Here is a 26668-nt window from a genome sequence, read left to right on the forward strand (position 1 = left end):
TAGCACTGGGGTTTAAATCCAAGATGTTTGTCTCAGAATTTCTATTTTTCATCCTTATGCTAAACTGACTTCATTGATTTCCAACCTACTTTCCAGATGTTGTGCCCTTGCTGGCTTCAGTGCTCCCAGACCTCCTTGGCTGGCTTCAGTGCTCCCAGACCTCCTTGGCTGCAAACTTAGCAAACCATTTCCTAGGGCCTGTTACTATGCGCTGATCACACCTATCCTCAGAGGGTCTTTCTGGCGGATCCTGCCACAGTCCCCAGATGCTCTTTCAACACAGGAGGCCCTTTATGCCTCAACCTCATACATTCTTTAAAAAAAAAATTAGCCTTTCTTTTTAATGATGATACAACCCAGAGGTGAGGTTCTCGTTATCACACTGAGGGAACCGGGCAGAGGTGATTGAAGTTGTAAAGTCAAGTAGTGGGATAATTCCTTCTTTTCTCCATAAATTACAGTTGTGAGAGCTCTGTGTAATTTCACAGTTCAGGAGGTGATGGCTGTGCTTAACTCCTGTTGGAAGAGCAAATTTATTTCACCGCTCATTCAGCAAAAGATGGAGTTGTGAAGCACAGAAATGGAATTTTTGTTGTTGTTGTTACAATTCCTGGCTTTTAGCTCATGTATTTATGTATGTATGTAGGAAATAGGGTAACAAAAATCTCACCAGTGTTGTAGAGCCATGGCTACTGTTCTTAACAAAAAGAATTTTTATCTAGTCAGGTCTGTTCTTACCAAAAAACTTGCTCTGGTGCTCCATTTTCTACAGGATAGAGTTGGAATTCCTATGTTGGCTACAAGTTTCTTACCTCCTGCCCCCCCACCAGCACCCCCAATCCCTTCCACAGGTCCTTTGAATATCTCCTCACTTCCTGGATGAGCCATGTTGTCCTCCACTTCTCTCCTCTGCTCTGGCTCCCTCCCCTCAGCCTGGCAGCTCCTGCACGTTCCCAACAATCTGCTCAAGTGGCACTTTCACTCAGGGGAGACCTGAGAATTGTCCCCGGTGCTTCCTCTGTGTTCCCAGTGCTCCAAGATCGTGGAATGTGGCAGTCTGAGCCGCAAGCTTTATTGGCAGGTCTGTGTCCCCTGGCCTGGGAGCTCCTCCGTGGTGTTTTTGTATGTCAACACCCTGAGCCAGAGCTGGGCAGTTCTCTGTTAAATGAAGGACCCCCACCCTCTCTTTACATGTGCCTGGCTGCTTTTCTTCCCTGAGGAGTTTCCATGAGGAGCAGGCGGAATACCAGGTGGAAAAGCTGGAAAACCAGGCCGTGGGCTCCTGTGGCCCAGAGCCTGCACTGTGCTCAAGGCTCATCCTGTCGCTGCCAAGACAACTGCTTGAATAAGCACTGTGGTAATGAGCCTGCGCTGCAGGCCTGGGTTCAAATCCCTATTCCATCGCTGCCGCGCTAGGACAGTTCCTTAACCCCTCTGAGCCTGTTTCCTCATCTATAACTGAGGGATAATAAAAGTACCTGTCTCATAGTGGTCATACAATTAAATAAGCTTCGCCTGGGTCTTATAGCCTGGGCTGTAACAAGCCTCCAATCAATGGTGGTTGCTATTGTTATTAATAATGAAGTAAATTAATCACAGGATGTGTGCTGGAAAGGAAATTAGCAGGGTGTCATGATAAAGGATAAGTTGGTGGGATGTGGGGTGTGGTTCTTTAGGCAGTCTGGTCATGGAAGGCTTCCTGAAAGCTGTGACTGAACTCTGAGAAGGACGCGCTGCTATGTGAAGAGGTGGAGGAAAGAGTTTTCTGGAGAGAAAGTGCAAAGGCCCCAAGGCAGGAAAGAGCCTGATGAGGAACAGAAAGTGTGACCAGAGCTTAGGAGGAGGGAGGAGAGTAGGATAAGATGAAATCCAAGAAGGAGACAGGGGCCAATTGACGCAGGGCCTTGCTGGCTGAGGGACAGTTTGGGTTGAATTCAAAGTGTGAAAAAAGCCATTCAGTCCTTATGCTCAGAATCCTTCTGTAAGATTGGTTTCTGGATGACTCCAGCTTTAGCCCATCCTGTGTTCTGTGTGCATGAGCAAACCCCTAGCAATAGAACCCAGTTGTGATTGATTTAAGCAGAAAATGAATTTATTAAGGGATATAGGAAGCTCAGGGAATTTTGGAAGGATCAGGGAACCAGGAACAACCCAAATTACACTGCCAAACATTTCCTACAAGGATCCCATTGCTGCCACTGCCAGGCAGGTGTAGATACCTTGGATTGTACCACCAACACTGGTTACAGAACACAGCTACTCCATCTGCCGCCCCTGTGAGCTATTGCCACTCTCACCAGAACAGAGTCTGCGCTGTCCCTGCTGCTTTGCTCACCAGCTGCTGATGCCAAGTCTGGGGTGGGGGTATCTGATTGGCTGAGCCTAGCTTCATGCTCTCGTGCCCTACCTGCAAAGGAGGCAAGGAAAGCAAATGTGTGGCATCCTCATCTCCTTTGGTAGAACATTGGCTCTGGTTCATGAGTTGAGACTTCCCCAAACCTAGGGAGGAGGTTGAGCTACAGAATATCCAGAGGGTGATAAATGTCCCTGACAGAGACACATGGAGTCACTTGGTCTCAGCAACGTTCATCTAATAGGTGGTGGCACTTTAAGTAAGATTGGATTGCTTTTCTCTTAGACAATGATTTTTAAAAAGTCGTGACAAATTTGGAAACAACTATTTCTCAATCTGATGAAAGGCTAGGAACTTTTCCTTTAAATTAATTTAGTTTGTGCAGGTGTGAGGGTAGCATGTTTCTCCCATGTTTATCACAGATTTGCATTCCTGTTGGAAATGCCCTAGCCATTGTCAGTGCTTATAATTGCTTCTTGTTATGACCACGTGGGGTTTATTGTCCAAGATTTTGCTGCAAAGTTTATTGTTTATCTTATATTGTCTCCAGGAAGCTACACACAGAAATCTCTGAGCCTTACCAGGAAGTCTGATTTAAAGGGACAGCCTTCAGGGCAGAGCCCTGACTAGGAGGCACTGAGCTTCCAACCAGAATCAGCTTCCCTCGCGTGGGAGCTAGAAGGAAGCCTTGTCTGCGCACCTCCTGCTTTGTCTGCTGGTTTCCCGTGTTTTCGTGATTTCTTTCTGATTCCAATTTAAGGGAAAAAGTGAAAATATTTATTCTCCAAGTACATATGATACACACCGAACAAAATAAAACAACAACAAAAGAAGACTTCCACCCTTGTGTAGGCAGAATGAATGAACGCTCTCAGGCGTGGATGTAAACATGCTTTTTAATCTCTTGCTGTTTTCTTGGGGGGTATTTTCATAGATGTCTTAAACTTTTTAGATGGACACATGGATTTCAAGGAAGTTAGTATTATAACATCTAAAAAATAAATAGGACTTGAGTTTTAAGTACCTTCTCATTTTTCTCCCTACTGGAAGGAAGAGGGAAAATGAGAAATTGCAAATTTCCATTGCCTTTTTCTTATTAGATGCCCAGTTGGCAGGGTAAAAAGCAAACTATTTCAGATTTGGTACCTGTTTTTCAACTTGCACGAATTTGAACCAATGACCACAATTACACCAAAAAACTTCCTTTTCTGCTTAAAAAAAATTAGAGAAATTATTACTATGCTTTTATCTTTTAAAAATATTGTATTATGGAAAAAATTTTAATTTATATAAAAATAGGAAAAATGGTAAATCACCCCCAGTGTTCATCTTTTGTTCTGCTTTTAAACACATACACGTATCAGTTAGATTCCTACGGTCTTCTCTACAACCCCGTAAGGGATAATCATTCATTATTCCTGTTTCACAGATAAGGAAACTAAGGGTCAAGGAAATTAAGAAGTGACTTACCAGGTCATTCAACTAGTAAATGGCAGAGCCAAAAATCACAGAGCTCCCGTATTAATTTACTGTTCATTATTTCAGCCAGCTAGTTGTTTCCAGAAATTACCCCTAAGGAGATACCTGGAGTCAAAATAATGGTGAGAAATTTTTTAATAAGAATGATGCTTTTATTATGTATGTTTAACTCAGATATTCAGTTTGTCCAGACTTGTTTTTCATTATAAGCAAATTGCATTTTAAAATCCTCCTGAGTTTTAAAGTGTTAGGAATACCACCTCCCTCATATTCAGATTTTCCACTTCTAATCAATTTTGACAGTACAATGCCAAATAGTAAGTCTCATTTCCAAGTAAGGAAGCTCTTTGGCTGACAGTTATCAGCTAATCAGGTTTTAAACCTTTCTTTTTCCTAAGAATTGGGCAGAGGTCAGCAACCCACTGGAGTTTCACTTTTAACTGACAGTTTAACGAAGAGAACTTGACAGTCCTTTGAAAAAGCTGTATTCAAGGGTGTTCATGTTTCTAAGAAACTGAATGAGCTCTGTGCAAGTGCCCCAGTCTGCTCCGTGCAGAAATTCTTCAGTGTTCATAAAGGAAGTGGAACCCCAGAGACCAGGCCAGTGGCTATTTCACAGGCAAATCAGTAGATGGCTTTCCTTATTTTTCATTCACTTTTTAAAATATCTGTTTGTGTATTGGTTAACAGAATCATGTGAGGAATGTGATTATAAAAGTTCAAATTTATTCAGAGAGAAAAAAATACAGCATTCAACTATTGATCTTAACAAAACCAGCAAGATAAGTACTCAAGATTAGCCATGATTAGCAATCTGTGAGACCTCCCTGTCCAAGCCCTCATTTATGTTTAGTTCTTGTGTTGAAACTGTAGATGAAAACTTTCATTTATTCATTCTTGACCTTGGGCAGCCAGGTCTGCTCCCACATTCTTCTCATCATTTTGTAATCTTGTGGAGCTGGGATATTAAGCAGGGCTCTAGGAGAGCACCAGCATTTTCAAATGGTTGAAGTCTCTTGAGTTAAACCACCTTGCATCAAGCTGACACTGGCCTGGTATGGGGTCTGAACTCCCCCATTTGTCCACGGTTCATGGAGTGGGGGCAGAGTAGCTGTTCAAGGTTTGCTTGGATTAACCACACTTCCAGCACTGAGGAGTAGATACGAAGACACTCAATAAAAGTGTGTGACCGCGAGTAAACTCCCAGGCTCTCAAATACTTTGAAGTTCTTTTTCTTTCTCACTGGCGTGCCACGCATTATGCCTTCCTGCTAACCTAGTAACACCAAAGAGTATTACTCTACCTCCCTCTCCACCGCAGCATGCATTTTTGTTTCTTCTTAGTTTTAATCTGAATCTGACAACAGCCTCAGAAACTAAGATCTATGAAATAACACCTTTCTGATGTTGGAAACTTAGTTAAATCAAGGTGCCACATACTATTTAATTTGGTCACTGCTTCCTTCTCATTTTAGTGAGATTGTCTTACCACCTATTCTTTCAATTCAGTTTGTGGAATTATTTTAAAACATAAGGCATCAAGTGGAATATAGTCAAAGACCCTGAAATTCCCAGACAACTTCTGAGCTTTTGTGAAATCTGTGGCTTCTTGGAAGCAAATAGGAGAGAGATAGAAGAACCTAAATAAAATTTTAAATGGAAAGAACCACCATCAGCCACCAACTTTTAATGAAGAAGTAATTCTGCTGAACTCTCACCATTTTGTTTTATGTAAATATGCTTAGCACAACCCTTCTGAATATGCTTCTTATAGTATTTTTGGTGAGAAAACCGTATGAAACGTCTCAACAGAACGTGCCATAAGGTATATAGACTAATAACATAGGAAACAACATCACTTTGAGTTCCAGTGACACAAGGAAGCGTGTGGTGGAGTCCCCATTTTGGTGCTAGTCCCTTTAGAGTTCAATAAGAGATTGTCACCACTGTGTGTGGGAGAAGAGGGGCCGTTTTTCTGCATACCTATAGGTGCCTTATGGGTAGTTTCCCATACATAAATATATATTGATTCAGGTCCACCCATTTTAAGAAAAGTATTATACCCTGAGAACCTACGCCCCCAGAATTTCATAGTTATTTTTTTTCTTTTTCCTTTTTAACATCTCACTCTAACCTATGTAGAATTTACTTTGGGTGAGTGTGAATTAGGGCTTTTAAATGAGGCTTTTCTTTCTAAGAAATGAATTGTCCCACTTGTTAGTGATCCTTCTCTCCTACAGTAGTTTGCAGTCAGCAGTCACTGAACATCAAATTCTTGACTGTCCCAGGGCAGGTTTCAGGCATTCTGTTCCAGGGGCTGTCTGCGCAGAGCAGGAGCTCTAAAGTCAGCCCACCTGGCTCCCCTCCCACCCTACTACCTCTAGGCCCTCTTGGGCAGGCTTATGCCACCTGTTTGAGTCTCGATTTTTAGAACACCTGTACGGTAGAGATAACAGAAAGGCCTACCTCGGGACAGTTGTGACAATCAAATGAAAAAAACACATGGGAAGTTCTCATACTAAAACATCAAAAATCAGCAGCCACTGTTTATAGTTTCAGTAAATGTGGCCTTAGGATGTTTTAATATCTGTGCACAGGTGCACTTTCGTCATGAGCTATGTTTTCAGGGACGAGCACCTGAGAGGTGATACTTCAGGCGCATCCCTCATGTTTGCTGAATGTTCATGGGGGGAGCTAATGAAATGAGGTACTTCCATACCACAGGGTGCTCTGCAAAGGGGTCCAAAATGCAGATGATGTGGAAAGATGATTTTAAGTGAAGAAAGCAAGTGCTAGAATAATGTTATCATTCCATTTTTGACAAATATAAAATTTTTAAAAAGTGACACCCAGCAGTCCCATGTGTGTTTAGATGGAAGGAAATGTCTGGATGGATTGCCACCAGAGGTTGCAAACGGGTGGCCCTCGGGTCAAATCCATCAGCAACTGTGTTTTGTGTGGCCTATACAGTATTTTTTACAATGATAGATTAGTTGGCAGCATTTAAAAATTGGGGGATTTTATATAAAACTAGGAATTTCCAGATTCCTTGAAAAATTGGAATGTGTGTTCACTTGGGCCATTAGTCCCTTGGGACTCCAGTAAGCTGGAACTTTCCTGAGGCAAACACTGTCCGCGGGGCCCAGTGCCTGCCCAGCCTTTTCTTTCACTTCGTTTACCCCTCAGCCCTGAAAGCATTTGGGATTGTGACCCCCTTATCTACATCTGGGTGCCTGTGGCATATGGCATTGGGGTGGGGAAAAAGTAGGGCCTTTGGGAAGATTCACTTTTTACGCCATATACTTCTGTATGGTTTGAATGTATTATAATAACACTGTGTTACTTTTAAAACTTAAAAATCAGTAGAAAAACATGTTTGAATACTCGGTAGTGTCCTGGATGCCACTTAGAGAAAACCCACATTCTCCTTCCTATATGAAGCTCTCATTATAAAGCTCAGAATGAACTTGAGCCCTGCAGAGCAGGAGCCTCTCATTATGCAAATGTTCCTCCGAGGTGCCTTCCGCATGGACAATTTCATTACAGGAGTTCTTGCTTCTGGTCAAAGCATGGGCATCAGGGCACCAGAGGAAATGGCTGTGCCCCATCCTTTCCTGACTTTTTGTGGGCTATGCCCTTTTCCTCCTGCCAGGGCATCTGCTGGTCCTCCCACCCTGCCTCCCTCCTCCACACTACCTGTCCCAGGGCCCACTCAAGTTTCAGCTCTTCCACAATGTGCTTCAGCCCACGGGTTTCAGTTCTGCTTTCTCGTTCCCAGTCAGCAGCCGGAAGTTAGGCTTAATCATTCTAGGATTAGTTCATGTGAATGTGCCCTTCCTACCCCAGGAAAGAAAGAAACTCAGTAAGTGCCCCATGGTCATCACCCATTTCCTTTGGATCCTCATTGGAGTCACCTTGGCCTTGGCTGCGGCAGCTCCACGAAGGGCCTGTTGGAAAACCTTCCAGGAGAGGAGTGCCTGGGCTAATGGGAGACTGACATCCTCGGTCCTCAGGGGATTGACATTCTTCATTAGCTGAGTTGCTACCAAAGCTGGTTAATCTTAGGTTGTTTACGAGCCTGTACAAATTAGGACCCTTTCTATGCAGGAGGTTTAGAGTAAGAGGCCTTTTTAGGAACTGCTCCCCTTCCCCAGACTAGCACCGCTGACCTCAGGCTTGCTTTGTGGGGATTCTGGCTTTGGGAAATAAGGGATTCCAAGGACAAGCTGAAGCCCATCTTTTGTGAGCACTGCGGTTTGATTTTCACACATTACTGAGCATTTCCTGAGTGCCAGACCTGGTAGGTACCACATATAGACCTTGAGGTGACCCAGATGCTTGTATGAAGGTCTGAGCCCTTCCACAGCGATTTCACTTCCTTCTCTCTGCAGACAGATGGGACCCCCGTCACGCTCCTTGAAGCAAGACCCAAGCCTATCAGAGCAGTACTTTCAAAACATTTGCCTTTCTTCCAAAGCGCCTTGTGGTTTTGCACCCTGCTGCTGTTGCCCTTGCCAGTTCTTCTGCCAAGTACACCCCTCTGAATTCTACCCATGTGTGTCTTGCTCTGAGAAGCCTTCCCAGACTTTGTCCCGAGAAAAAATGCATTTGCCAGGCTCAGTTATTTCTTGGCTCCCTCAACACTTTTTGTAGTCTCCTGGCGGCATTTATTTTATTCTCTGGTCATCTTCGGTTCATCTTTGTACTGTCAGAGCCTGGTGCATCCTTACGTAATGCACTCCTCCAAGACCCTGTGTTAGAGGCCAGACCGCTGGCCTGAGAGAATGGGAAGAGCCTGCTTTCTTGTAAGTTCTAAAGTTGAGTCTTGGATTGAAGCTTGTAGTTGAATGAGCCCTCTCTCTTTGCTGGGCCCCCACTTAACTCAGGGCAAAGGCACTTAAAAATCTGTGCATTTGTAAGAAGATCTTGGGAAAATCTGGGCTCAATCTTTGCAGCTAAAAGTTGCAATTATAAGATTTTTGCAAATCAAATACTGTCCCATCAGAGAACTGAAAAATAAGAATCAAGGATTGAAAGCTGCACTGGAGTTATGTCTCCTTGGCTTTGAGACCCTCTGCCCCTGTGCAAGGAGGGTGGAATGTTCAGTTGTTTGTGGGGAAGTGTTGAACAGGCATAGTTTTCACCTGAACCCTTGTAGTTCACACGAGACGCTCCTATTGCACCCAACAAGTCTGAGTTTTGTAAAAGGCAGAGAATCTGGGCAAGATGTTCATTGGTGAGATATCCAATGCATAAAATGAGAAATGTCAGCTACGAGTAGTTTCCATAATAACTCTGAGAAGAGCAGTAAGGTCTTTGGTTATTCACGTTAAAAGCTGAAAGGGAGGTTTCCAGAAGCAGCTGTTTTGAAGGGGCTCTGAAGAGAAGATTTGCCTAAGAAAAGAAAGAAAGGAACGGATGGGTGTGGTGTTTACCCTCACTCTCTCTGTTGAGTCTCTATGAAATTGGGATTCAGTATGGGCTCTGTATCCCGGGCAGGGCCCTGACTCTTGGGTGAAGCTCAAGTGGACGACTGATTCCTCTTTGGACACACAAAGTTCTCCTCCCAGTGTCCCTTCTCTCTCCGTTTTACCCCAACTTTTGGGGAGCAAAGCATGATATCCTGGCATTGAACCCTTTAGAGCTGCCGGAATGCCCAGTGTGGCTTTAGGTGGGGACCCAGTGAACATTGTTTGTTTCTCACAGGCTGGGGATTGTCAGCCAGAAACTGAATTTCTGGTGCGCCCGTGAATGCCAAAAGGCAGAGTGCTCAGAAAAAGCAGCAGCAGCAGCCGGCAAGGAAACCGCCAGAGGTGGGGAGCTCTGAGCTGGTGTGGTTCTCAGCTTCTGACAATATAACTGATGGCCCCCTGTCACTTCCTGTCATGCAGCCCAAGTGGTGGGGAGGAGTTCCTTGAGGGAAACCATGCTCTGCTCTGCTCAGAGAATCCCGTCTGAAGGGCTCCGCTGCAGTTAGGGGCGGGGGACTCCGGGTGGATGAGGTCGGAGCGCCCCATGGTGTGGTGTTGCTTCTTTGTTCGTACTCAGGTAAGCTCCGCAGCCGGGCCAGGGATGGACGGCTCCCAACTCCCACCCAAGCCTGGCAGGGAGGTGCCAGGAGCTGAGGTGTGAGAGGGTGCCACTGTCTGCATCTCCCAAGAAACTGAGCAGGGAGCTGCTGTTCAAAGCACCTGGTGTGATGGAGGCACACTTCTGCCTCACTTTAGAAAAGAGCTGTGTGGTTGTGTTTAAGACCACAGATGGCTGCGCTGGGTGGAGATGGTGAGTTAAGTGGAGTGCCTCGCTGTCAGTGCTTCCTGTGGCATCTGTGATTGGAGAACAAGGGGAGGGGGGCTTTCACTCTGCTCCACAATGCCAGTATTAATTTTTATAAGAGATCTGTTTTCATTAAGTGCAAAGGAAAAAGTAAGTGTGTGTTTGTGTGTGTATGTATGTGTGTGTGCGTGCGTGCACACGTGCGTGTTTAAATGGCAAAGTGGATTTCCAAGACCTTTTCTTCTTTGGACTGGAAGATGGCTAAACTCAGTTTTGGAAGTTTATTCTGCTTGGAGCAACTTTTTTTGTAGGATTCCTAAAGTGATCCTAGTGTTTTGAATGTTCATCATTGGGAAGATGAAGTCTCATAATATCAGGGGAGATTCAGACTTGCTGGTATTCTCATTAAAAGTATTGGTGCCTGTTTGGGTTATTTTGGAAGGAACGGCTGGAAATGTATTTCTTTGGGCTGAAGAATGATTAGGAGCCCTGAAGCTCACTCTCTCTGTTCCTTTTGTTTGTGGGTAGGTGTTAAACCTTTGGGTAATCCAAAGGTATTTTTTAAAGAAAATGCCCATTGCCTTTTCTGTTTCTCTCATCAGAACTGTGTTTCTGAGACTGATGTTTGTAATACTAATTCCAACTCTTGCACATGGCCATTAAAGACATACATTTTCAATCTTTTCTTGTAACTTGAGTGATTTCACTATCTTTCTCCTTTCCCACCTTACTCACCTAGCTCTTTGCTCACCTGATAAAGAATACTTTTTGAGCCTTTAGGATATGGAAATTGATGACATTTGAAATGATTCACCACACTTCAGGGATAGTTAGTGCAACATTAATAAAAATATTACAATAGTAGCTAACATTTTATAGATAACTTTTTTTGTTACTTTACTTGCCTTAGCTCATGAAATCCTTTTAGGGCTTGGCTGTTACTATTATCCCCATTTTGCTGGTGGTAAAACTGGGGTTGGGGAGGATAAATACTTTGCCCATGGTCTCCTACCTCGTTAGTAGTGGGTCAGACTTGAGGCTCAGGCAGAGTGGATCCAGAAATGATACTCTTAGCCTGTAGGTGCTTGTGATGATTTGAGCGGCAGGGCCCTTCCTATATCTCCTGTCACGTGCAGCATCTTTGGTAGCACTTTGCTTTCCAATCCTTTGGCAGATTAGCTCATTTTGGTGGATGTTTGCCTTGGTCCAATTAGCGCCTATGGAAGAGGCATCTATGACAAGTCACTGCCTTCTCTGGGTTCAGTTTCCCACTTGTCAAGCTGAGATGTCTCTAAACTCATTTTAGCTCTGCTGTGAATCTAAGGTATGACTTTTTGGACAAAGAGTCAAATAGTTCTCGTATCTTCTCTATTTCAAAGTCAAATGATTTAATAAGTGCTTTTAAGCACACATTTCCCAAGGATATCACCTGGAACTCAAACTGTGATTGGCTGGCTGGGTACTGACCTTTATCCTGTTCTTGAAAATATCATTGAATGAATATCATTGAGCGAAGTATCATTGGCTCTGAGACTCTCTAGAGAAAGCACCTGGAGAAATTGGGTTTGGGAGAGACCAGAGGTAGCTGGATATAGGGGAAGAGAAAGGGAAGGGTGAAGCCCTGTAAAGGTCTCAAAAAGTCCATCTTCTGAGATTTAGCCAAAACAGTTCTGTAATGCATACCTTATAGGGCTGTTATGAGGAGTCAGTGAAGTGACTCAAGACAGCGCCTAGCACAGAGTCCGCACTCAGCAAACATGACCCATGTCCCAGGTCTTGTTGACCATAGGTGTTGGTGGCTACCAGAGAAGCGACTCCTTAGTGCGTAAGGGCTCAGCAACAACAGGGCTGTGAAGCGCCTTATATCCTGAGTTAACATGGCCCTGCTTTGATTCTGTGGAGGGAAGGAAGCACCGTATTACATGGAAAGTCAGTACTTCATTTTAAAGCCCTGATTCCAGCCATGTTTTTACAGCTTGCCCAGAAGGCCAAGTGGGAGCCATGGAACGGGAAGTTGTTTCAAACCAGATCCTAAAAAGACTTGTCTTGATGGAACACTCAGTGGTATGACTCGGAGAGGGCAAGGTCAGGGTGGTGGCCCCAAGTGTCCACCAGGAGGGAAACAATGGGTGACTTTAGGACCTAATTATAGACTCCTTGTATGTCACTTAGGGAAGCCAGTTCCTGGTGCTGACCAGGGTGGGTGGGTCTCTGAGGAGGAGTTCAGAAAGCAGCCCCTGCGTGCCAGCCCTTTTATTTTCTGAATAACTTTGTCCGTATTCTAGTATTTCTGCATCCCTTGAGCACCTGCCTCAGTTTGGCAGCCTTGCTTATGTCCCCATCTCTTCCCTCCCAAGTCTTCCTGGTGGCATTTACCACCTCTCTCCCTTGTTTCTTGCAGACCCCGCCCACCCCCTGCCATAACCCCAGGTGTTCTCACCACAGTGCTCCTCATGGAGCTGGTTTTGCAGTTAGCCTTGGGCAGTGCTGAACTTCCCTGGGTGCCAGGTTCTCCAACAGAGACACAGCTGGATCCTGGAGGTTGACATCCGGGGTTCACCTCCTCACTGCCACTTGACCTTGGGCAATTTTTCTCTGGGCCTTAGTTTTCTCACCTTCAAAATGGAGATGATAATAATATCTGCTTTAGATACTATGAAAAGTTTATAAGGTAATATCTGTGAAACCTTTAAAATGTGCATCTTGTAAGTGCTTAAAAACACTAGCTATGATTATGTTGTGATTTGTAGGAAAATGGAGACTTGAAATGGATCAGTGTTTCCTAAACTTAAGTCATATTTCCCATATCCACACACCACTTCTACTGTTATTTTTCACTTACTGTTTTTCTTTTTTTCTAGTTGTTATTTTGTTTCATTTTGAACTCGGGCCCATCCTAAGCAGTAATAATCCTAAAGCCACTAAACATCATAATGTGTTTCCTAAAGCACATTATAATAAACACATTTTGGTCTACATCACAGGATCTGAAATAGCATTGTGTCATCACCAGATCCACTTCCCACACTTCGGGGACTGCAGAACTGGTAGCTCTGAGCATCCAAGATGCTGCCTGCTGTGATTTTGACAGTGCTCCTCCCACCAGAATGAACAGTTAGCTCATCCTTTCATTCATCAGGCACTGTCTGAGAACCAACTTTGTGCCTGACTCTGTGCCAGGTGCCAGGATGGCCAAAATATGGGTCTCTGTAGCCCCTGCTGTCTTCTCTGAATGGGGCATTACCAGCCTAGAGAAAATGGGGTAGAGAGAGCCACAAAATGACCCCGTTGCTGAAATCCCACCTTAATGGGAAGTAAGAGAAGCCAGGGTCACTCTCTGCCTGAAATCTCTGGATGTAGGTAAAGGAGACTGTCTCAGTCATTGCTGAGTAACAACCATGCCAAATTCAGTGGCAAACAATAACAAGCATTTATTTTTTTTTAATTGAAGTATAGTCAGCTTACAATGTTGTGTCAATTTCTGGTGTACAGCATAATGTTTTAGTCATATATATATAAAGAATATATATACATACATGTTTTCTTTTTCGTATTCTTTTTCCTTATAGGTTACTATAAGACACTGAATATAGTTACCTGTGCTGTACAGTAGAAACTTGCTGTTCATATATTTTATATGTAGATGATCATATATATATGATATAGATAGACAGATGATCTATGGGTCTCAAATCCCCAGTTTATCCCTTCCCACCTCATTTTCCCACTGGTATAAACAATGTTTGTTTTCTATGTTTGTGAGTCTATTTCTATTTTGTAAATAAGTTCATTTGGGTCTTTTTTTTTTTTAAGATTCCACATATAAGTGATATCATATGGTATTTTTCTTTCTCTTTCTGGCTTACTTCACTTAGAATGACATTCTCCAGGTCTATCCATGTTGCTGCAAGTGGCATTATTTTATTCTTTTTTAAGGCTGAGTTGTATTCCATTGTATAAATATACCACAACATGTTTATTCAGTCATCTGTCAGTGGACATTTAGGTTGTTTTCATGTGTTGGCTGCTGTAAAGAGTGCAACAAGCATTTATTCTTATGCTCACAAGTGTGCACGTGGAATGGGGCAGGTCCATTAGCTACCCACATGTATATTCTTCTCCTTTGTAGGTCAGAAGATCCCAGAGGAACAAGCAAAAATACACAGTGTCTCTTAATGCCTAGGCTCAGAATCGGTACATTGACCCTTTTACCCATATTCCATTTGCCAGAGCAAATGTGTGTGATACTGTCACAGACAGTATCAAGCCATGCAAGTCAGAGGAGGGCATAGAATTTTGCTGAAAAATAAATTAATCTACCACAGAAATCATCATTATTTACTCACTCAGCTTAGATTTATTGAGTGCATACTATGTGGAGTACTCTGTCATGTTGGGGGAGGATAAGTATGGTTCCAGTAAGTGATGAAGATGATGAGAGCATCTAACCCAAGGCTTGGCATGTATTAGGTCTTAAATAAATAGTCAGTGAATGAATATCTGCTCTTACCTTTGAAATGCTGAGTGGTGATGAGTATTTCACATGGGTTATCTCATATTCCCCCTCTTTCCTCCTCCCCCAGCTGGGCAGGTACAGTCATCCCAGGTCAAACAAGTGGGATGCTGTCTTGTGTTGTCTTGGCCTGTAGAATACTTACAATCTTCTGATGTGAGGAAGGGGAGAGTTGGTGAAGGCACAGCAGTGGGGAGAAGCTGTGTGCAAAAAGAGCATCCTTGATGTAGAGGGAAGACGTGGGCTTTGCACCAAAGAGGCTCCAGTTCAAATCTCCTGTGTGTTTGTTCCATGTACGCTTTGTGTACTGTCTTGGGTGCTAACTCTTTAAGCACCCACCGTGTACTAAGAATTTAGTGTGGTACTTGGCCTCTCATAGTTTCTTTACATCACTAGCCCCCTGCCTTCTTGAAGTCACACACATCTTGGAATATTCTCTTGAGAAAACTGCACATCGTTGTGAAGATGTCTGTGCAGGTCCCTGGCCCCAGGTGAAGCACTCTGCTCTCATGATTCATTCCATCCCCACCCCTTTCTCTTCCTTTCCATCTCTTAGGAATTTTATCCAGGGAGGGAAACATTTTTCAATATGTGTATGCCAGTGTCAGGCTCAGGGTCTGACTCATGTTAGTTGCCCAATGAGTGTTTTTTAAAGGACTGAAAGAATGAGAATGAAGGTGTTAGTGATATTTCATTTGCACGTGCATAGAGTCACTGAACTTTCTGACAGTGTGAGATGGAAAAACTCATGTATTTTACAGATGATAAAACTGAGACCCAGAGAGGCCAGTTCACTTGCTCAAAGCCACACAGCTGATGACGATGATAATGATGATACATTAATATTTTCCTCCAAGCAAATGAGTTATGCTCAGGGACAGTTAGGTCTCATTCCCTCAGTACCTGGTTAGAAAATATTCTGATCTATCAGGTTTATGGGTCATGTTGCAAAACTGAGTTTTCTTGACCTTCATAGCCAAAGCCAAAGACAGGGATGACAGAAACGTATATGCCATGTCTCAACTATAGAACCACTGTGGCATCAGCCCTTTCCGGAAGAGCCCTTATCACCCGCCTCTTTCTCTGGGTGACAAGGGCTCCCCTTTCCACTCCGTCCCTCAGTCCTTGCCCAGAGTTGTGTGTACCAACTGCTGAGAATGCAGGGGAGTTGAGGCTGAGATGAGATATTTGTCAAGCCAAGGGGCCAGGTCAAGCCAAGGGTGGAAGGTGGGTTAGGGTCGGTGCAGGGGAGGAATTTGTTCCTGCAGACTCCTGGAAATCTTATTTGGAGCCATTCTTCTATTCTTAGTTTCGAAGGCACTTTGTTCTCTGGTGCATTGTTTTAACAGCCACCAGGAAATCAGTCCCTGCTCAGGGTCAGCGATGCCACTGGTTCCTGCCTGTGGCCGCCCAGGTGGGAAGTGTACTGGTTTGTTTCAGGGCTGATTGTTCATCAAGATCATTGCCGCCCTTTCTCCTTTTGTGGCTCACCCTGTCTGCATGGGACAGGGAAGGGTGAGAAGGAAAAAGAGATTCCAGTGAGTCTGTTTTTCTTTATAGCAATAGTAATTCCACTTATTTCTGTGTAAAAAGAAAAATGCTAAAATTCAGGCTTTAACAGCACTGTGCCCTCTGGAGCAGCGTTTTCAGATAGAAACAGAACATGAGCCACATGTGTAAATTTAAATTTCCTAGTAGTCACATTAAAAGAGGTAAAAAGAAACAGATGAAATTAATTTTAATGATTTATTTAACCCAATATATTCAAATGTTGGCATTTTAACATGTAATCAATATGAAAGTTATTAAGGAGACATTTTACATTCTTTTTTTTTTCATATTCAGAATCCAGTGCGTATTATCCATTTGGAGCACATCTCAGTTCAGACTAGCCACATTTCAAGTGCTCAGTACCCACGTGTGGGCTCATGTAGCCATCAGACAGCGCAAGTCTCAAGCAGCACTGACCAGCTGAACTTTTGACAATGATGTTAATGTTTTCTACTGTCTCACATGGAAACCACTAGCCACAGATGGCTGTTGAGGACTTGACATGTGGCTTGTGCAGCTGAGGAGCTGAGTTTTAAATGTTATTTAATTGTAATTAATTAAAATTTAAATTTAAACAGCCACATGTGTCCACTGGCTACCATACTGGACAGTGTAACTCTTAGAGATTTGATCTTGTTAGAGAAATATCAGTTTAAACTTGACCGAGGTATCACTTTTCATCTGCCACATTGACAGAGATTAAAAAGTTGGATAATATGGGTTGGCAAGGGGAAATAGGACCTTTCATACATGGCCAGTGGGACTATAAATTAGAATGGTCTTTACAAAGGACAATTTGACAATGTTTATCAAATTACAAATATACATTCCCTTGGACCCAGCAGTTTCATTCCTGAATATTAATGCTACAGAGTCTCTCACATGTGTAGACTGATTTATATAAAAGGATATTTGCTTCAGCAAAGTTAGCAAACCACATACACAGCCAGTCAATGGGGGGGACTAGATAAATAAGCTATATTGCATTTTAAAAATGTAATTTGCAACTACTGAAAAAATGAGGCCAGTTTTTATTTGATAGCATGGAAAGCCATCCAAGCTATAATGTTAAGCAAGCATAGAGCAATGCATATAGTATGATTCCATTTGGGTAAAAGAAATGACTTGCTTGGTTATGTCTAGAGCTCTGGAAAAACGTGGAAAGAACCAATCACAGTGGTTGTCTCCTGGGAGAGGAAGTGGGTGGATGTGCGAGAGAGGTCTACTTATCATTGTGCAGTATACCCTTTCAGAATTTAACCCAATGCACTTGAATTACCTACTCAAAAAGAAAATATCCAAAATATAGAAAGGAAACTCTAAGAGAACGGTGAATCAGAGAAGGCTTCCTAAAGGAGGTGACCTTTGGACAGGGTTACAAAAGACACACCGGGGTCTTAGCAGGAGGAAAGCTGAGGCTCAGAGGGACGGACAAGCAGAACAGGTCAGGCATCCATGTGTGCCCAGAGGTGAGCAGAATACCAGTATGTAAAACAGAGCAGTAATGGAGTTTGGACAGGCACCAGATTGGCTAAATAGAAGGGGTCTGTGCGCAGAGTTTGGACTTAACTCTGTGAGCCATAGGCTGCCATTCATGTTTTGAGGGACTCAGAAAACGACATGATTGTGTTTGTGTGAAAGACAACTTTTGGCAGAATGGAGGGTGATTTAAAACAGTGGTTCTAAAGTGTAATCCAAGGAGTCCCCGAGACCTAGAAGGTACTAGCTACATTACTGCAGAACAGATTTGCTTCATGTGCGTCAGCCAAAATAACACATCACAGCAGACTGATTACAGAAGCAGATATGCGAATCCAGCTGTCTTCTCTGCAGCCAGACAGTAAAGAGAGTTGTAAAAGGATAAAACAATGCTGCTCTTCTCACAGTGTTTTTTGTTTTGGAAAATACAGTTAATTTTCTTTAAAATATGATAATTCAATTAAGAAGTAATAATAGACTCATTACTTTTTAAAAGAAAAAATTTTAATTTAAATTTTATTTTCTAATACTGCAAATATTGATATAACCAACATAAAAATATAAAGGGTGCATGTCCTATACTCCATTTCTGCACTAAAAAATCTGTCTGTTATATCCAGTCATTTGCTGTTACAAACATCCTTAGCATCCCTGTACAGGTCTACAGGTCTCTAAATACTCACTATGTGCAAGAATTATGCTAGACTATGTCCCTAAAAGTGGGATGCCGAGCAGGAAGACATACCCATCTTCCACTTGACTCGGAGCCGTCAAGTTGCTCTCCAATCTATGACAATCCCTCTAACCTTGAATGAGAGTCCTCATTTCTCCAATCCTTAGTATTGTCAGATTTTTAAATTTTGCCAATCTGATTGATGGATGTGAAATGGCATCTTGTTGTTTTAACCCCTCCCTCACTATTACGCCTACCTCCATCCCCAACCTTGGAGCATAAGATAGTAAACTCTGAATTGTAAACAATTAAGAAAGAGTCTTTGCCTTGAAGAAACGTGTGTGTGTGTGTGTGTGTGTGTGTGTGTGTGTGTGAACACACAGAAGCATGTTCTCTATTCTGGTTCCCTGGGTGAGGAAGGAGTAAAAACTTGAGGCACTGCTCTTTATTTTGGATAGAAATCTCCCAGGCAACTGTTCTTGGTGTTTGTTGTACTTTGGGGCAGTCAGGTCTGCACCGAAGGAGAGGAAATTGGGCCTTTCTCCATTGCCTGAGCTGTACTAGTGTTTGGGGTAATGTCCAATGTGAGACATTAAGCTGAGACCTGAGGCTTTGGACAAACAAGAGTTGTATGAATGTGAATGGCTGTCTCTGGACTGGCCACATGTCCTTACCTGGGTCGGGTTTCCCTGTGAGGTTGAAGCCAGAGTCAGCCTCTCCATGAGACCCATGCAGGTACACAGGGTCCTTCCTGCCTTCAGAAGGGCCATGCGCAAGGTTTAATGCTCTGCTGTAACTGTCTTGAAACTCAGTAACTTTTGGACAAGGAGCCGCATGTTCCTCATGTTTGCATTTTGCCCTGGGTCCTGCAAATTATACAGCCAGTTCTGCCTGAAGCATCTTTGTGTCTCTCAGATTAAGGATTATTGTCATCCATGATTTTGAGGCAAATCGAAAATCTCAAATTTATTTCTAGAGAGCGTTTCCCAATCTCTGCCATTCTCACTGCCCACATTCTCCACCCCTCACCCCGGAATCTCCTTGGCTATGTGTTGTCATACATCGATACAAGGTTAGAAGAAAACTTTAGAGGTCACCTGGTTCAATGCCCTCATCTTACAGATAATGAAACCGAGATCAAGAGAGGGAACGTAAAATGCCTAAGGTCACACAGCTAGTCGGATGACCTTAGAAAATAGATAACAACCGGATAATTGTCCTCTAGATGCTCTGTTTTACTATTTATACATCAGATAAGAGAAAGATAATAGCACTTGTGATCTGGCAGCTTCTGATAAAAATTTGTAAAGCAGACTTCTGTAAATTGTGCCCATTGTCATAAAGCTGGAGAAAAAAATATACATTTTAGAAAACTAATTAGGTTTAAACTTTCTTCTTTTCACAGAAGCATTTCATATCTGTGGTCAAGGTGTCTGGACATTTTCAGTATAGAAGGTTTTTAAATTCCTCGTTTGGGTGGTTTTCATCATCAAAATATTTTTTATAATACACCCTACAGTGGGCATTGCTTGGCCCTAACAATATGTAGCATAAATTTGGGAGCCAGGGCTGTGACAACAGAGGAGAAATCTCCCACAAAGCCAACCAGGAAACAGATCCATCAGGCCTCACTTCCCGCTCACTCCCCAAAGCTTAGCCTCCACCCCTCCCCTCCCAAAAAGGGGAAGGAAGAAGGTTCAGTGAAGATAACGTGCCCATCCTCTAACAAAGCTTGGCTAACACTTTGGGTCCCCCAAGTGCTCCTGTTTCCTGTGGCTAAAGTTAGACCTATTAGATATGAATTTCATTTTTAATCCATGACTGGGCAGAGAGAGGACTACAGATCCTCTCCAGAAAGGATTGGGCAGGGGTAGGGTAGGGGCAGGTGGGGGGAGGAGGAGTCTTGTCACTCATCTCGGGCAAGACGGCAACAGAGTGTCACTTTTTCTGTACTTGCCAGGAGCAGCAAAATCATGGGCCAGTTACTTTGTGTGACAGCTATGAGAGGGAGTTTCCGCAAAGAAAGTGTTTCCCCTAAACCTCACTCATTTGTGAATCATCTTTTACCATAGCCCTTAACATTGAAAAATGCTTGATAGTTTTCTACAAAACTGCAACAAAGTTTTCCCCTTGTAGGTATCTTTAATGGAAAGTTTACCTTATTATAATAGACAGAAAACCAGTATGCTGGCCCAAATTTGAATACAGTTATTAAGATAAGTAGATACCCACAAAACAGTGTAACTAAAATCTAGCTAGATGCTATTGCCTGAGTCTCTGTGCACCCTGGAGAGAGAAAGATTGAGGTTGGTAAACATTAGGTGGGTGTTAAAGGTGAGGTCGCCGCAATCTTGGCCTGTCTCTTTGATGGGTTGAGAATGGACAGCAAATTGAAAGCATGATAACTTTCCTATTATGTGAGCTGATGCTGGGTAAAGCCTGTTACAGCAGACTCCCCCAGTGCCCCATTCATCACCTAAGCTCACGTCAGAAGTCACCTCGAGTCCCCTGTACCCATTTGTGACTTCCTGTGTCCTTCTGTTTGCAGGAGTTTACAGCCAAGGGGGTTAACACCCCGAGGGGCCTCTCCCCATCAGTGAGAGGCAGAAGCTGGTGGAGTGAACACTTCCACCTCCTCACCCTCTGGTGGAAGATTAAGAACTGTGTCCTACACAGTCCCTCTGGGGGCCCCCAGTGGGTTGGATTCCAGCTACCCATAGCTGGAACCTGGTGGCTTTACACCTCTTTGTGGCCTCCCTCCTTTCCCCCACATCACTTTCCCACTCTCCACCACTTCTTCCTGGGCATCACCTCCCATGTAAACAGCTTATAGCTAAATCTTTACCCAAGATCTGCTTTGGGAGGAGCCCAAACCAAGACAGCTGGTAAGCATACTGCCTAAAATGATCTTATAAACCACCATGGTACCAGACCAATCCTCTGGGAAATGATACCCCAAGGTATATATCCAAATAGTATAAAGCAGCTTATCACTTTTCTTTCTTTAAAGTTCAAAAATACATTGAAATTCTTGGTATTCAACTCTTCTCTGCCATTTTCCTTAACATATTGGTGATACTCTGTTCTGTTGAGTAACAACGTTTTCCATTTTTGTTGTTCCTCTTTCAATGTGGTATTACAATTTGCTAACAAGCTTGGTGTTCCCAGATTTGCCTGTAAGTTTAATTTACCATGTGGCGTTTGTCAGTTGTTTGCCAATCTGAGACACCCAGTGAGTAGAGCAGCGCTGGTGGTCAGTGGCTATTAAAGTAAACTATTGATGTGTGAGTGGTGAGCCCAGGCCAAAATGCAGCAGGCAAGTGTTGCCAAACTTGGAGAGCCACTTTCTGGCAAACCTTTTACAGTATCACGAGGATAACCAGGACTTTAAAATTCAGGAGATGAAAGGATTGCTTCTGCAAGATAAAGTTTCTGTTTTGGCCTGAGTCTCATTGGCAGATTGAAGGCAGGACTGAAGTTCTAATGGGGAAAGGATTTCTTATCTTCAGGGCTGGGCCCATGCCAGGGAGGTCCTGTCCTCTGAAACCAAACTGTTCAGAGAGTGGTGAAGTCCAGGGTGAGATATATCCCACTAAAAGTCAGAAGCATCTTTAAATGACTTGGGATCAAGAATTCCAAGAGGAAGGCAGGAATCGGGTCAGCCTCATGGACAGAGCTCTGTGCTCAGCAGGGCTCCACTATGTGGGCACGTAGAGTTGCCCAATAAATATTTATTTAATATTTGAATGAATTAATGCTTGGTAGTCAAACTTGACTTTGGGTTTTCAGGGATAGTGGCCTCAGAACTAGAGTGGGCTCAGAATGAGTACCCATCCCAAAAGAGCCGCTGTACATTCTTTCCTTCCCAGGACTGGCCACATAATTTGCAGGGCCCAGTGAAAAATGAAAATGCAGGACCCTTCTTAAAAAGTTATTAATAATTTCAAGATGGTGATCGCAAAGCATTATACTCTACATGCCCACGTAATGGAAGGCACTAGAAATACTGTAGTAAGTGAACTTGATCTGGTTTCTGCATTCATTGAATTTAGCTTGAGGGAGGAAACAGACATTAATCAAGTAATCCCACCAGGGTAACATTTTAATAGGGTTAGTACAACAAAGAAGAGGCACACAATGCTGAGAGGCCGTAACTGGGAGATGAGATCTGGGTTGGAGCTATCTTAGAATACTTCCTTCCCAGGGCTGACATTTGAAGGACTAGGAGGAAAGGGGAGGACAGAGGGTTCGAGGCAGAGGAAACATGGAGGAAGAGGAACTGGGATTATGGGAGGTGGGCGCTCAAAACAAAGGAATGAGGGTGGAGATGAGAGGTGGACCAGACCTGACTTTGCACAGGGTCTTATAGATACTAACAAGTCTTGAGAAACTCAGTACTGTTTTCATGACTAAACATAACACAAGTGTGAGTAAAATCATTTACCCCTAGTTTCTCTTCAAATAAACTGAGAAGGAAAACTGCCCCAGTAAGTTCTCATCCTTATTAATAAGAGATGATGGTTTTCCATGTAATCAATTATGTGCACAAGCATTGGCCAGTCAGAACAAGCACCAAGTATGGAGCCAAGGCACATACGTGGGCACTGACCAATCAGAACAGGCATCAGGTACTGTGTGTGGGACTTGTGGGAAGAGAGAACTTGAACCTTTAATGATGGGAGGCCTTTAGGAGCCTTCACTCCCCATCCACCCCCACCTTTGCTTGGCTGGCTCCATCCCATCATGTAGGTGTCATCTGAGATGTTCCTCCTCTGAAAAGCTTCCCTGATCTCTCTCTTGGTAGCTCCACCCCTACTATCCTTTCACATTCTTTCATATTACCCTGGTTTACTTTCCTCATAACACTTGGTACACCCTAAAACTAGCTTGTTAATTTGCTTATTGGCTTATCGTCTCTGTCCTCTACTCAGCTGTATTCTTCCTGAGGGCAAGGAGCTTGCACATTGCCTGGCACATAATAGGTGCTCTGTAAAATAGTTGTTGAATGAATGAACCTATATAGTGAAATGCATTTATCTGGGTCTCTTGTTGTTCCTGAGTTTCTATTGCCAAAAAACCAGGAATATCGTGGGCCCAGAACCAAAAGTTAAATTTTATAAATGGCACATCTTGGTGTTTTAATCTTCCTGAAAAGAAATTCTACAGCTCAGCGGTTTTGGGGCAGGTAGATTCATTTGTTCATGTGTGTAGGTCAACAAACATTTGTTCAGCTTTCTCTGCATGCTGGGTTAGACCTTAGAAATATCCAGGAGAGTTCCGGGCAAGAAAGAATTCTACTCTTAGTACAACACTGATTCCCCGGGAAATAGATTAAATGATGGATAAATATGCTTTGATTCTTCAAAATCCAGATCTGGGTTTCAGACTTCAGGATAAAAGTGATTGGGATGGGCTTTGAAGTAAAAATTCAGGATTAGAAAGTTTAGCACACAGTCCTTTCTCCCTCCCTGCAGCCCATTTGTGGCTTATCACAACTTTTGCTTTTTACTCAGAACTTGACGGGACATGATAGCACCGCTGAAGGAGAGATGCTCTGAATACCTGTGTGTCCCCGGCGTTGGGTGGCCCTTTGTCTCTCTCCTATAATTTGGGGTTGTGGTGAGGCCCTCCTTCACTTTCAAAGACAGCTGCAGATGGAAAATGTCCCTCTAATCATAGTTGACATCTTTCCAGACACTGCATCAGAAATGGTAACTGGCTTTCACATTATTGTTCTGACGGCTTCTCTGCAGACTATTGCCAAGAACATTATTGTCAAGTTAGTCAAGACGATTCGGAAAACGGGTGGCCTCTTGGCGCTAATGAACTCTAGTTGGAAAAGGAGAGAGGTCCAGTTCTTCCAGAGGCACCATTCTGAGGAGCTATATTAAGGGACATTGTTGGCATATTCAAGTACATAGTTTTGAGGGGAGAGGTGTTAACTATTACACAGTTATTTCCTTTATAGCTGTTTCTTTCCTACTGAGAGAGAAACATCTTTAAGCATAAATGGCCTCATGTGAGAATTTCCAGTTTTGTTTGGAAGAGAGCTATTTTTGATCAAATAATCCTTAAATTATATTCTTCTCAGGCCTAAGGAATTGTGTCCCAGCTAATATCCAACCAAATTCTGCTGAAGTGCCTAGGTGGACTCACTGCCTTGCAGGAGCACGGGGCCTGCAGGCCCCAGGGCGAGCAGATCTTGCAGAGCTGAGCCTGGAAAGCCTGATATCCCCTGGAGCTGGGCAACAGACAGATATCAGACGCCCCCAAAGGGGAATGAGTGGTTATGGGCATGTCTTTTTCTTGAAGATGGAGAAGACTGTACAGGATATTTGAGAATTTATTTTATTTTTGGCAACTTTATTATCATTTCAAAAGTTACAAGTCCTGAATACCCTTTACCCACATTCACTAATTGTTTACATTTGCTTTGTCTCTCTGTATCTCTCTGTCTCTTGGTCTGTGTATCAGTCTTTCAGTAGATAGATAGACAGATAGATTGACAGACAGACAGACATTTAACACATAAATGTAAATTATTTTTCTTCCTATTTGAGAATGAGTTGCAGCCATTATGTCCCTTCAGTCCCAAATAAGAACAAGAGCATTTTCTCACACAGTATAATTATCAGAAGCAGAAAATTTAACATTGACAAAATATATTAATTCATCCACCATTCATTTTTAAAATTTGCCAACTGTCACAATAATGTATTTTATAGCTACTGTTTTTCCTGGTCCAGAATCCAGTTCAGAATCATGCATTGCATTTATCGTCACGCAGTCTTTCGTCTCCTCTAATCTGGAACAGCTCCCCAGGCCTTCTTGGTGTCTTTTGATTTTGGCAGTTTTGAAGAGTATAGGCCGGTGAGGTTGAACGGTTTCCCTCAGTGTGGGTTTATTAGATGTTTCTTTATGACTAGATTCAGATCATGCATTTAAAAAGTATCTAGAGTGATGGAAGAATCATTTTTTCAGGCTGCACATTTTTCACAGGAATATGACAGCGTGAAACGGTGTCTCTCTCTGTGTATCACATCAGAAGATACATGGTGTCAGTTAGTACCAGTATTGGTGACATTAGCTTTGGTCACTTAGTTCAGGTGGCATTTTCTAAATTTCTCCATTGTAAAGTTATGATCTTCCCCCTTTTAAGTTACAGGTAAATTGAAGCTATGGAGGAGTCCTATTCCTCATGAAATGTTAACCCACTAGTTTTAGCATCTGTTGATAATTTTTTAACTCTGTCATCCCTTGTGTGTTTATTAGTTAGTGTTCTATGGTACAGAAGAGGTTTCCCTTCTCCACCATTAATCATTTATTTATATCATATATTATAGTTATTTACTTATACTGTGGGCTCATGGATTCCTGTTTTATTCAGTGGTTTATGATCCATCGCTATTTGTTTCGAAGCTCAAATTGTCTCAGTCTTGGCTAGCGAGAGCCCTATAAGCTGACGCCTGTGTCCATCACTCTTAGAATACTTCATTACTTTTGATACATAAAAATGTCCCAGGCTTATCTTGTCTTTTCCCTACCCCAGCCCTAAAATCAGCTTTTTCTCCAAGGAGCCTTGGGTCCTTTTAGTGGAGAACAGTACTTAGAAACCAAGATCTGGGTGCTGAGTGTATTCATTGCTATTAGGGCGTCACTGCTTCTAGACCTCTCAGTAGGAAGAGGTAGGAAAAAAATACGACTGTGTGTGTGTGTGTGTGTGTGTGTGTGTGTGTGTGTTTAACTGTGAATTCACTCTGATGCCTCCAATTCCAGTCTACCTACATGTGTCTGTTTTTAGGTATGTCTTCTTTCTTTAGTACAGAGACACATAAAGAAGGAAATAACAGCCATCAAATAAAAAGGCAGGTGTCCCAGTACCCAGATAACCTATAATGGCATTAATACATAGACATATACATATGCTTAGGGTATGTAAGTTCACGATAGCACCAAATAAAAAGTGATAGCCTCTTTCCTCCTACCCCAGACTGTCTCCAATGAACTTCTTCTACATGTGCTTCTTTACAGAAAGAAATTTGATTCATGTATCAGGATGTATGGCTTTACCTGCCTCCAAGTACACTGCTAGTTTTAGAAGCACAGAGCCATATTCAGCTTATCTTAGGTTCAGTGCCCTAGAAGCAGACCCTGATACAAGTGCAAGCAGTTTATTTGGGAGATTTTCTTCTGAAGCACTAGTGAGGGAGTGAGAAAGAGAGACAGGGAAGTGAAGGAAGCCACTGCAGGATGTGATCATGAACAGGTTAGGTCCCTGGGCAACTGGGGCTCAATCCTGCTGGTGACTTCTGGGAGGCAGTGGTTCTCAAACTTTGCTGCACAGC

The 26668-nt window shown here is 43.0% G+C and overlaps 1 protein-coding gene across 6 annotated transcripts in view; it reads left to right on the forward strand.

Annotated features, from left to right (window-relative positions):
* ARHGEF3 (Rho guanine nucleotide exchange factor 3) overlaps positions 1-26668 on the forward strand; it is a 281665-nt gene that overhangs the window by 115410 nt on the left and 139587 nt on the right. Inside the window, exon 1 of one of the 6 annotated variants that reach the window (XM_010968340.3) lies at positions 9726-9879. The exons of 4 other annotated variants lie outside the window; for them this stretch is intronic. In XM_010968340.3, coding sequence (XP_010966642.2) covers positions 9829-9879 — 51 coding nt within the window. In that variant the 5' untranslated portion in view covers positions 9726-9828. Of the gene's footprint in view, positions 1-9725; positions 9880-10095; positions 10114-26668 lie in introns of those variants that run through there. One more of the 6 variants, XM_074344630.1, reaches the window with a different exon arrangement.

Source organism: Camelus bactrianus, chromosome 17 (assembly GCF_048773025.1).
Source record: "Camelus bactrianus isolate YW-2024 breed Bactrian camel chromosome 17, ASM4877302v1, whole genome shotgun sequence".
NCBI lineage: Eukaryota > Metazoa > Chordata > Mammalia > Artiodactyla > Camelidae > Camelus > Camelus bactrianus.